General features: G+C 39.0%; 1 protein-coding gene across 9 annotated transcripts in view; it reads right to left on the reverse strand.

Moving 5' to 3' along the window:
* The window catches only part of ITSN2 (intersectin 2), a 91184-nt gene that overhangs the window by 62319 nt on the left and 16487 nt on the right, over positions 1–12378 (reverse strand). For 8 of the 9 annotated variants that reach the window (XM_064650661.1, XM_064650659.1, XM_064650667.1 and 5 more), the window contains exon 2: positions 7271–7334. In XM_064650661.1, the coding sequence (XP_064506731.1) occupies positions 7271–7301 (31 nt within the window). In that variant the 5' untranslated portion in view covers positions 7302–7334. Of the gene's footprint in view, positions 1–797; positions 935–7270; positions 7335–12378 lie in introns of those variants that run through there. The other variant, XM_064650663.1, reaches the window with a different exon arrangement.

The following is a 12378-nucleotide window of genomic DNA, read 5'->3' on the forward strand; positions in this document are numbered from 1 at the left end:
TCTCCCTTAACACAAGAGCCACATCCTCTCTTTGGACATTTTTTTCATGGGTACCCTTATTTCCTGTTTTATTATAGGTTTTCCAGAACCTTTGTGTAACAGCAATTGCAGAGTGGATCATTTCCAGAACAGGGAGCCCAGTGGATGTAGAGTTATCTTCAGGTCAGGTTAAAAAGTACTGTCCATGTATTTCTTAATCCAATCTCAATACAAAGACTGTGAGAAATAAGAGGAATAACTCTGCTGGCCTTCTAACCCACATCATCTCTATCAGAAAATGGTCACACATTAACTCACATGTGTATATTTTTCTTCCCTGAGCCTGAAGAATTCCTATGAAACGCAGTGCTATGAAAGCACTATCATTTGTTGCACAGTAATTACTACCTGTAGCTCTTAGGAAAATACAAGTGCGCTTTTTTCAGTACTGCCATACAAGTATCAACACACACTGTAACAGGTGCAGAACTCTTCTATAATAGTGAAACCAAGACTTTCAGAAAAGACATGTTTCCTAAAGAAATAGTGAAACCAAGACTTTCAGAAAAGACATGTTTCCTAAAGAAATAGTGAAACCAAGACTTTCAGAAAAGACACGTTTCCTAAAGAAATAACTGTGCTGCAGAGGTCACAGTTCAACGGAAAACCATGGCTATGAGAAGAAATGCAGGGAAAAATGTTGGGACATGCTTTAAAATATACCACCTATTGTAAAAATGCATATATATATAAAACTTTTAAGCAAATTACTTCGATAAGCAGCACTAAAACAACTCTTGATACTCAGTTGATCTTACCTGCTCTTGAGACTCGCATACAGAGAACTTCACATCCAACTAAAGCACAAGTGCTTTTAAGTTATTAAAATATCTTCTTTGAAGGTACTCAACAGGAATGCTAGTTCCATGAACACTGACATTCTTTCAGCTTTCCAGGGTTTCAACCCTTCTTGCTATCTCAGTGATGATTTCAGGTTACTGCTCCATTGTAGGAAAAACAACAGATGTCCCAAAGAACTGATGCACTGAAAGGCCTGAACACACAAGATTCCTAATTAAAGTAATAGGGCATTATATAAATTGACTGACAGACCACAATGCCTAAAAATGTGTTTATTATTGCCATTATAATTAGTGGGCTAAACCTGAACTCATTCTGCCAATACTAATTAATATCATCTACGGCCTGTTCAAAGCAGCTCCAATGATCACAGACAATTTGGAATTTAGTATATGTTAAGATGGTGCCACTTCACACATGCCCATCAACCCTAAATTACAACAGCCACATGAAGTAGTTGATTGGAGTAGTATATTTCCCAAACTTTGGAGTTAAATCTTCAAGGAAATGAAAATTTTAACAGTCAAAGCCCTTTGAAACTTGGCTATGTGATACATTTATGTTTCTGAGTCCCTTCAGTTAAGCCTTCAGCCCTCTGGCTCCATTTTGGGCAAGTATTTGTAAATCTTCTTCTGTTTTTTGTTTAGGTTTTTATATGCTTTGAAGAAAAACCACCAGGAAGTCTCACTGACATCCCAAATGAACAAAGCAGCTTGCATTACAGTATTATTATTCCAGATAAAAACCATCCTGGGTTTCCCCCTCAGTGTAAATTTATCTTTTAAAAGCTAACACATGATACTAACAAAATAAAATCCTAGCAAGACAGAGCAGATATAGCTTTAAATTAAGTTAATGGATGAAACCCCAACACTAGTATCCACTATTACCTAATTCTTTATTACATTTTAGGAGCACAGGATTGGAAGGGACTTCCAAGGTCACCACATGCAAGCTCTGCTTCTCCAAGAAACTCTAATATGTTAATTCCTTCCTAAAATGCAAGCTCTGCCTTAAGGCAATCAGACTTTTTTCTTGATCAGGGTCCAGAACGTCACTGCTGACAGAACCGTTCCCATTTCCAGACCAACAGCTGATTCATCTCTATTTACCCTTGTGCTAACATTGTACTCAAAGACAAGTTAGTTCCTATTAAGAAAAAAATAAAGAGCAAATTTATGTACTGAAAAGCAAATGCAGTGAAATTAAAAAAAAAAACAAACCACAAAAAAACCCCCAACAAGTCCACCAAAACAGCAAAGTCAACCTCTCTGTCCTTTCCCAACACTTAATTCATCTCTCCTGGGTAACACCAAACCCCAACTTTGCATCTATTTCATTTCCTGAGGTTTTTTCCCCTCTTCAGCAGATAACCCAAATTCTACCCTATATCCTACAAGATGTCTCACCAGTGCCTTAGGCAATAGCACACAGCACTCCTTATTTCACCCACCACATTTTAGGATGCATTTCCTTTCCCTCAAATCACGTAATTACTACATGATCATCCAATACATCCGGTTGTCTTCCTCCTTAGTCACAGCCAACTGCTGAGTTCCCAGCATACAGCAAAAATCCTTCCAGCTCATAATGCTGTGGCTAAAATGCTATTTGGAGACAGCACAACAGAAATGTGATGAAATTTAGCCAATGATATGTGGTCTATAGTGTGTAATTCTGGCTGGGAAATGACTCCAAAGTTCGTGACATCGCCCAATTTAACCAGCATACATTTGCTTTTTACTGATAACATTGCCATAAATAATAACTAAGACTGGCCTTAAGATAAAATCCATGAAGAATATAATGATTACAACATCCCAGTTTAAAACTTGCATTTTCTCTCCCTTTTAGCCAGTTATTTCCCTAATGAAGTCCAACCCTGAGATCTTGTTACACTTTTTCTACAAAATTCAGTTAGTGAAGGCATAAAGTAACAACCTTTCCTTGCTAAAACCTTCCCTTGTAAAACCTGATTCCATTTACTCCATTTAACATTTACCTCCACATCTAATTATTTCTTCCTCCTAAGATTTCCTCTTACATCTGCCATGTGAATCATATTATCTTCATAATTAAATATGAATAAGAGACTTTGTATTCTGCAATCCTATAGGGCTATTTCTGACTTGTTAGGATTAAAGAAAACACAAAATACGGCAAACGCAACTGGAAATCTACTTTTTTGCAGGGAAGATAATGGAAGATATACACTTCCCTGACTTGAGCATTTTAATTTTGCTCTGTATCAATTGACATCACCGTCCTCATTGAAAAGTGAGCGGAAGGATTAATTCCTAAGTAAGGACAGAGGAAATATTTGTCCGTGCCTTAGAATTTCTTTCCTTTTCCTTTTTTTAGGTGCAGGAACAAGTTCTGATATTTTCTTTGCAAGGTCTAATTCAGATTTGTATCTTTATCTACGCTTGTTGATATGCAAGTCTACAGTTTCCGTATCTACAGTGCACACAAGGTTAAGAGTCAGGTTGCATTCAAGCAGCTTTTAATTGAACTCTGATGACCAGGGCTCCTCCTAATTAAAAAAGAGTTCAGACCACAAGTCTTGAGACTGACTTTTTTACAAAGAACATGCAGCAGAACCTATCAGTGAGTGTTTTGACAGGGAAACCAGGACCTCATACAACCCCTTCATGTCCACCTCAGTCTCCTACACACCTAAGTGTGGGGACACAAAACTCAGTTCTATTCAGAGCAGCACAAAATCCAGTTTGACTTATGAAGGTTTAGAAGCACATGAAATGAGTCATGACTTACTTTTTGCACCTCAGTTTATCAGAGACATTTTCCTGCTGGACCACAAAAAATTTGTATCGAAAGGAAACAGGTGGTAGGAGGGAAGAGGAAGGACAAATAAAAACATAAACAAAAAAAGCACACAGCCCAAAAATTCCAGTGGTACTTAAGGAAACAATGTGAAAGATACTGATCGGCAAATACTGCTTTCCTTGTTCCAGCTGGTCTCTTAAGATTAAATCTCCCCAAACCAAGATCCAGCATAAATACTGATATGAAACCCTGAACAAATCTACCCTACAGAAGAAGGAAGGGGATCTGGAACAGAAACATCATGCAACTGCTCTCCAGCTGGAAAGAACACATCCCATGGCACTGAAGGCTACTTCTTCCTGCTCTGTGACAAAGGCTGCAATCACAGAAACAAATTAGATAGAAGTACCTCTTAACCTATTAAAGAAAGCCTTTATTCTTTTAAATGTTGTTCGTGGTTAGCACATTAAGTCTTTCTTTAGAAACGCAACTATTGAAGATAGTTGTTATTTAGTTTAACTAAATGTCATTTCCAAAAGCTTTTGCAAGACTTGGGATGAATTCCTAAGAAAGCTTTGTCCAGATGGAGAACTGTATGTAAGGAGAATCAACTACCATAAACTGGGTTTGTATTATCATTTTCACAGAAATAATGATCAATATTCAGACAGTTACTGGATAAAACAAAGCCTCACTAGGGAATCCTTGACCTTGTTTGCAGACTGGGGAGATGGATATGCCTGGAGTGGCTCTTTGATAGAACTGGACTCCACATAGATAAATGTATGTTATCCATCTGGTGCTGTAATTGGCAGACTTTATACATAAGGCACATGTTGCTCAGCCTTGCCTGTTCATATAAAATGTCATAATAACCTTTATATTTTGCATGGGATATAAATTTGTAAAGAAATCTACACACACTCTTTTGTCCTGCTTTTCCTCTTTGAATTTCCAGCTTATTATTAAGGCATCCACAAAGGTCACCTTGGACAGCAATGGAGAGTCAAAGGGAACTCCTCTCCATTGGCTGTGTCCTTTCATGACTTTAGAGAAGAAAGTTCTGGCAAGAGCACGTGCCCCTAGAGCACACAGCACTGCAATGAGCTAAAGTTTACACATGGCCACAGAATCACAACAGAAGGTGCCAGCTCTCAGTACAGCACATAGTTTGGCCATCAGCCACATGCTGAAGCTGGACAGTTCTGGGAGCCTGCTCAGCCAAGGTATATTCTGAAGGTGCCTCAATAAAGCTGAATCAAATAAAGCTTGACTGGAAGTCAAGCACACGGCTCAGTTACTCTTCCTTCCCAGGGTCTTGTGCAGACTGGCTTTCTCTGCTTAGGCTGGTAAATAAAGTGTTGTAGTATCTCCTGTATTTGAGACTGAGTATTATGCTTTGACATTTGAACCCTGCAGTTCTCAAACTCCTTGTCACCCTGTGTCATATCATCACATACTTGTACACCCATCTGCTCCACACTATCCACTCACTCTTCTGTAACACTGAGTGCCAAAAATAATCCTGAAAGAGAAACCTGAAACAGAAACTACTTCATGCCTTATGCTAATCATAAACTAAAATCTACCTTCTTATCAAGATACAATATTGTACCTTGAAGGAATAAGAGGTTTCTTCCCCCATAAGAAAACCACCATTTCCCCCAGCAGGCGACAAAAGGGAAGGGTCAACACTATGCTGAAATGAAGGTGAGGCAGGCAGCCAGAGCTCCCAGGCTGCAGCAATGCCTAATGGCTTAGTTGCCTCACACATAACCTCATTCCTCATCTCATGCTTCAAGTCACTACCAAGGTCTAACAACGTAATTAGAGGTTTCCTGCAATGAGTGGCAAATGCAGGTGATCTACTTTGAATGCAACCACTACAGCAGTGCTAAGTAGCAAGGAAGCAGAACACAGGCTAAAGAACAATTTCAAGGGCAGAGGTTGCTCAGTATTTATCCAGAAATCACATTAGAACTATTCTTTTTTTCCCCACCTGACTTGTTTGAAATGTAATCAATTCTTATAAGAAATATGGCTACAAAACTACACACAGTCATTCAACTTTTCTGTGAGGAGCAACAGCTTAACTATTGCCTGGTGTTTCTCTTACTATGCCTTTCAACACAGTAAAACTCTGTGAGGGGAAAGGCAGCATCCCCTGGCACCATTCCCTTTGAGAGCAGCAGACAATACTGCCCAGGGGATTTCAGATCAAGGGAAGGATCACTCTCCCAAACTAAGGCTTCTGAGATCAAGTCATGTACCTGCCCAGTGCTGTCAATACACTTGCAATCCTACAACAGCACTGAGTGAAAAGCCAAAACAAAGACACTAAATAACTTATTCACACATCAAACACGGAGACAGCCAAGGATATAAATTTGTACCTTCCCTAAAGAGAATTTCTGATTGTTTATTTTAAACTGAGAAGCAAAAAGCATGTGGCAATTATAAAAAAAATTCATTATGTCCAATAAGGTGGACATAATTTTCCCCCTATTATATAACATATTGACTCCTTTTCTTTTTTTGTTAGGTCTGTGAAACAAAGTCTCGAACAAACTGCAGCTGACTGTATGAAATAAAGTGTTGATCACAACGATTTTTTTTTCACAAAATGTTTTATGCACATATGAAACAGGTATGTAAAAGAGAGGGTTAATTTGAAATCTGCATGTTGTTCTTTTGAAAAAAAAAAAAAAAAACACAACAAAACCAAAACACCTTCCCCTTACTCACCCAATTTATCTCAGCAGTGACAATTTTCTAAATTACTTCAGTGAAGACCTCCTAGTCCTGCAGTAACCTTCACAGACAAATGAGCTAAGAAATACTCATTCTTGTATCTATGTCCCCACTTTCATCAGGAGAAATACTCCTTATAGGGAATAACTGAATATGCAAAACAATGCAAAACATTGTTTCCATACTCGTACTTTCATTTTGGCCAGCTCTGTAAACAACAACATGCAAATGTCAAATTTATGAGCAGATCTTTGCAAATCCTATTTTCACAAATAAGCTCTGTCCCATACATACACACATGGAACCTTAAAATTGTTTAACTCTCATGTCTTTGAAAGCAAATCACCAAGAAACAAATTCAAAAGTTTCTATAGAGGAAGGGGCACAAAATGAAGAGAAAAATTCTTAACTTTTTTTTTAATTGAGGAAAATTCTTAACTTTTTTTTTTTAATTGAGAAAGACTGGTTGTTTTCATCAGTGTCACAAACTGCTTGACGCCCTCAAATATTTTGTATTAAAATAAATAGTGTAATGGATTATAATGGAACATGTTTTGTGCTGAATTACGTAACAGAAAAGGTATGCAAGTTTAATCAACTATTACTTAGCATATTCCCCACTTGAAGTCAGGCAGTGTTCACACTACAGCTCACACATTCCTCAACCCTTTAAATGATCCGAGATTACCAGACACTCCCGGCGTATCCCCACTCCAAATTACACTGCAGTGATGCCTCTGCCGTGTCTCTCCCAGCCTCACAGCACAGGTTGGGCTACGGGAAGCGATCTGCAGCAAAGTGACCATAACGCTGCTGCAGGTACCAAAAAACACACACAAAAACCAGCCAAACCTCCCACCCCGACCTAAGCAAACGGAGCGCGGCTACTCACCGTTCATGGCCGTGGGAAACTGAGCCATCATGGTCCCGGATCTGCCTTGCTAGCTCTTAGCCATCTGCAACATAAAAACATCGTGCCATTAATAATGCAACAAGGGCAAAACTGCGCTGCGCTCCCGCTGAGCGGGGGAACGTCCGTCCCTTCAGCTCCCACTTCCGACAGCAAACAATGCCCGGCTTGGGGCTGCTGCTGAACCAGCTGAATTTACACTGGGGGGGGGATTTTTTTTGTCTTTTTCTCTTTTTTTTTTTTTTTTCTTTTTTTTTCCTATAGGCTATGCAGTGCAGTCCTGGGCCTTGTGGCACATTCTTAAAGGAAAACAGTACCAACTGTTTAGCAACTGCTGCAGGATGTACACAAACAGTTGCCAGAACATATGGCTGGGGACAGCCTTCTCCTGGCGGGAGCATAGGCTTGGGGTCCCAGCAGATCTTTGCCAGCTCTCCCTGGTAAATATTTATGTATATGAGAAAAAAACAGTGCAATCCTGAGCTCTGTAACCAAAAGCTTCTGCTGAGAAAAGTGGAAGAACAATTATTATTCAAATTCACCCATTCCACTACTCCACACACTATTAACAAAGAAAACACTCTTACATGATGTATTCTGAAAAAAAGACTTGCCTTAATAAAAGTCTGTCACCAGCCAGTTTTCCAGGAGCAACACAATAAAGTTATTCCTTTTCCTGAGCTACTGCATAAAGACTCAAAGCAGCATTTAAAGAGTCTTAACAGAATTTACTTTCATAATAAATACCAGAGTACTAAGACAAATTTTGTTTTTTCAGTATGTATCTTTTCAAGATAATAATAACCATAATTATCTTGAAATAATAATAGTTCTTAATAATAATTCACCGCTAATAATAATTCTTTAGAATTGCAAAATATTCACTAATACTTATCTGAGGTAAAAGCATAAAAAAATTCACTGCTATAAAAACATAGAACTAAGACAATGCAGCGAGCTTGTACTTTGGATGAGACAATTTTAGTTAAATATTGAAATATATCCGTCATTATCCTTGTGCTCTATGTGGAGAAATTATTGTACATGATGAGGCTACAAAAAGGAAATATTTAATTTAAAAAAAAACAAACAACCCTCTTCAGACACCAAACCTTCTCCCCACACCAAAAAAAACCCAAACCAAACCAAACAAAACATACATACAAACAAACAAAATCCACTAAACTCTTACCCTCTCAATACAACCAGAGATTTTAATATTAAGTACAGAAATATCATATTCCCCATACTCCCTTCCTCTGCATGAAAACTCCTGTGCATCTCATCACAAAAATCACAGAACTGGAAAGCACTGTGGTTCCACCTTTTTGTACCTAGTGCACATTTCTTCACTAAAAATAAGAGTCTAGGATCTGTGGCTACACACACACACACACACATACATATTTAAAAAAAGTAAATGGAATAGCTGGTGAGTCCAAATGATCTCTCACAGAGACATTAGGTATCAACTGCACAAAGATGCAAAAAGGAAGCATGGATCTGTTCCAAGACATGAACCTACCAAGCAATCTACCAAGGGACACTTGAAATCTATAAATAGCCTTCCCAAAAAATGCTGCTACGGTTGTCAAGCATTTCTCCAGCACACTTCTCTGCAAAAGCTGTTCTGTCAAGAAGGTCTAAAAGAGAACTTGAAACCATGACACAGAAGCAGAATGCTGGAGAACACCCCCAGAATCAGCAGATTTCCACCTTCATGTGACTTGCTCCAGATTTACAGTCTTACTGAATAAGAGCTACACATCTGATCTTTCCTCCAACTCACTTTATCCTCTTACTTTCAGTCTGCTTTTAGGTTTCTTTGAATGAGTAATCACAACAGAATCACAAAAACATAGAATATCCCAAGCAGGAAGGGACACAGGAAGATCATTGAGCCCAACTTCAGACTCCACACAGGGCACTAAAAATTATCCCATGATGTAACTAATGAGCATTGCCCAAACACTTCATGAACACCAACTGGTTTGGGGCCATGACCCCTTCCCTGGGGAGCTTGTTCTTGTGCATGACCACCCTCTCAGTGGAGAACTTTTTCCTTACATCCAATCTCAAGTTCCCAGACACAGCTTTAAGCCATTCCCTCATGCCCTGTCACCTGGGAGGAGAGAGCAGCACCTCCCTGACTGCTCCCATGAGGAAGCTGTAGACAGCAAGGAGGTCACCCCTCAGTCTCGTCCCTAAGCTGAACAGACCTAGTGTCCTCAGCTGCTCCTCAAAAGTCTTGCCCTCTAGTCCTTTCACCATCTTTGTTTCCCCTCTAGTCCTTTCACCATCTTTGTTTCCCTCTTTTGGATACATTCTGATACTTTTATATCCTTCTTACATTCTGAGGCCCAAAATGCACACAGGACTTGAGGTGAGACCTCACAATACAAATCTGATAATAATCAGACAATACAGGTCTCGTAATAAACTGATTAACTCTTAAAGCCCAAAATCTTAAGATATATATTTTTAAAATACTTTATACAACTCACAGTTACAGAGAAAGCCAGATTTTTGCCTTGTTTTTGCTGAAATGGCTCATGTAGACTGAACTTCCAAACCCCTCAACTGCTGACCACAGGAGTGTGAGAAGCGACCCAGGCAACTTCATGCACACAAAATTTTGATGTCCCTAGAGTCTCAACTGTACCATATTTTAAAATCAATTTTAACTGAAAAATCTTGAGGGCTTTGACCTCACTTTAGCTTGGTGAGGGTCCTTCCTATTTATGAAAGCTCTGTATCTACAGAGCACACGTGTCCCTGGTTCATTTCCACCAGACCGAGTAACTTCTTGGATATAAGAAGAAAAGTCTTCCCTGTGAGGGTGTTGAGGCACTGGCACAGGTTGTCCAGAGAAGCTGTGGCTGCCCCATCCCTGGAATTGTTCAAGGCCAGGCTGGATGGGGCTCTCAGCAACCTGGTCTAGTGGAAGGTGTCCCTGCCTATGGCAGGAGGGTTGAAACAAGATGATCTTTAAAGGTCCCTTCCAACCCAAACAATTCTATGATTCTGTGATAACAGAACTTTCATAGCTCACATCAGGCAGAATTAGAAGTTGTACTCAGACACTGAATACAACACTCCCAAGTTATGCTCCATACCTTTATCTGTCCTCTCAAAAGAAGCAGTCCAGGATCAGACGTTCTAATGCCACAATCTTTGACACACTGTTCCAGTGCAACGCTCCCCAAAATAATGAACATTGCAGGCCAAATTCTCAGCACAGGATTTTTCAGCATAACCTGAAAATTACCCAAGTTTCCCAAGTTTGGGTTTGACCCAAGCTGGTAAGACTGCATTGGGCATTGCCATGTAGATGTACCATCCTTAGGTCCAAAAACAAGAGTAAACTGCCCAACAGGTCTTACTGAGAGTACATTACAGCAATGATATGCGATTAAATCATGATTTAGCTCTGTTGTCTCACTATTATGTCTATATGCAGAACTTGTCATATTTTAAATAAATACTAAATCTGAAAGGCACCAAAACTCTCCTACATTAAGCCTCACAAATAGCAAAAACTATGACTTACAGAAGCAACCAAAAATCATAAATGAGTTTTTTACAGGATTTCATATCTCACCAGCACTGAGATCCCATTTTATCCCTTTGCACAGATGCATTTCATTTGAACACCAGGGTTACACCAAGCACACATGCTTCTCTGGTGACAGATTCTGAAGTTATACTGATAAGCAAAAAAAGGAAAAATAGAAGTATTGCTGCAACATAATTTCTCCTCATTATTTTCTTTTTTTTTAGAGAAGGAGGAAACAGCCCAGTAAACTTGAAGTCTACAACAATTTTTCAAAAGTCTGTGAAAACAATCCTTCTCAAAGAATGGAGCTTGTCCTCAACAAGTATTCCGTCTTCGTCGTCCCCACAGTATATCACAAAGGCTTGGAGATTACGCATATATTAAAGTTAAAAGCTGCTTATTTTTACAAATTCCAAATAAAGTTGCTCCAGTTGCCATCTATAACGATCTAAATGTGTAAAAGCACCTTGCACCTTTGGGACACAGGTGTGAACCACTTATGTAGCATGAAAGTCTCAGCAAAATATTCTTGAAGTCAAATTTATGTTTTTTTAGAATAATTTCAATAACTTCTAAACATTAATGGAGGTGAAAGCTGTTAATTTCCAAAGAACCTTACTACGCAGTACTACAGAGAAAGCCAATGCCATATAAAAACGTTCACTAAAGGAAAAAAATAAAAATCAAGAAAATACTATAACTGGTATCCCAAACAGATGATATAGATGAAATCATGGCCATCACCACCACAATATTTCACAGAAAATTATCTGTTTTTCCAAAATGTTCTAGGAGAGGCACTTGGTGAACTCAGCCATCAGTCATAAGAAACTGTGGCAGCCACAGCACAAAATCCATGTAGTAACAACAGGATCAAACATCCCTGTGAACATCATAGACGACATTAAGTCCTGCTGCCATTTAGGGTGAAAACAGGAAAACTTGGATCTTACATTTAAATAGCAGAACAGCAAGTTCTTGTAAACAAACCATTTGACTAGTCCCAATGTTTAAAGCACTAATTGTTTTCACAAACTGACCTGCCAAACTGCAACTGCTGTTCCCTCTCTCTGTGTTCATTATAGTTGATACAAATTGGGAAAACAAATGAGGAGATTGCAAGAAGCAGGGGGGACCTCAGGACTATGCTGAAGGCATTAGAAAACATTAGATAGAGCTGGGCATATGACAGGAGAAAGGGAAAAGAAAAAGCTTTTTTCCTATCATGGGCGTATTGCCATTATACGAAGAACAGACTTACCACAATCTTTGTTAATATTTACACTTGCATCAATTTTTTTCAAAATATTTCTCAGAAAAACCACAACCACATAGTTTTAGTAGGAATGAAGGTCTGGTGCAACAAGCTCTGTCTGGAAGAAAGCAAATGCCATGGAAGCAGCACGTGTGGACACACTACTAACTACTCTTTTCCTTTCCCCAAGAGCAGGAAGAAGATATATTGCAGATTTTTGCTGCAAGAACCAATTAGCGAGGACAGAGACTGCAGTACTAGTTGACCAATTTGCTCTTT

This window comes from Pseudopipra pipra, chromosome 3 (assembly GCF_036250125.1).
Source record: "Pseudopipra pipra isolate bDixPip1 chromosome 3, bDixPip1.hap1, whole genome shotgun sequence".
Classification (NCBI taxonomy): Eukaryota; Metazoa; Chordata; class Aves; order Passeriformes; family Pipridae; genus Pseudopipra; species Pseudopipra pipra.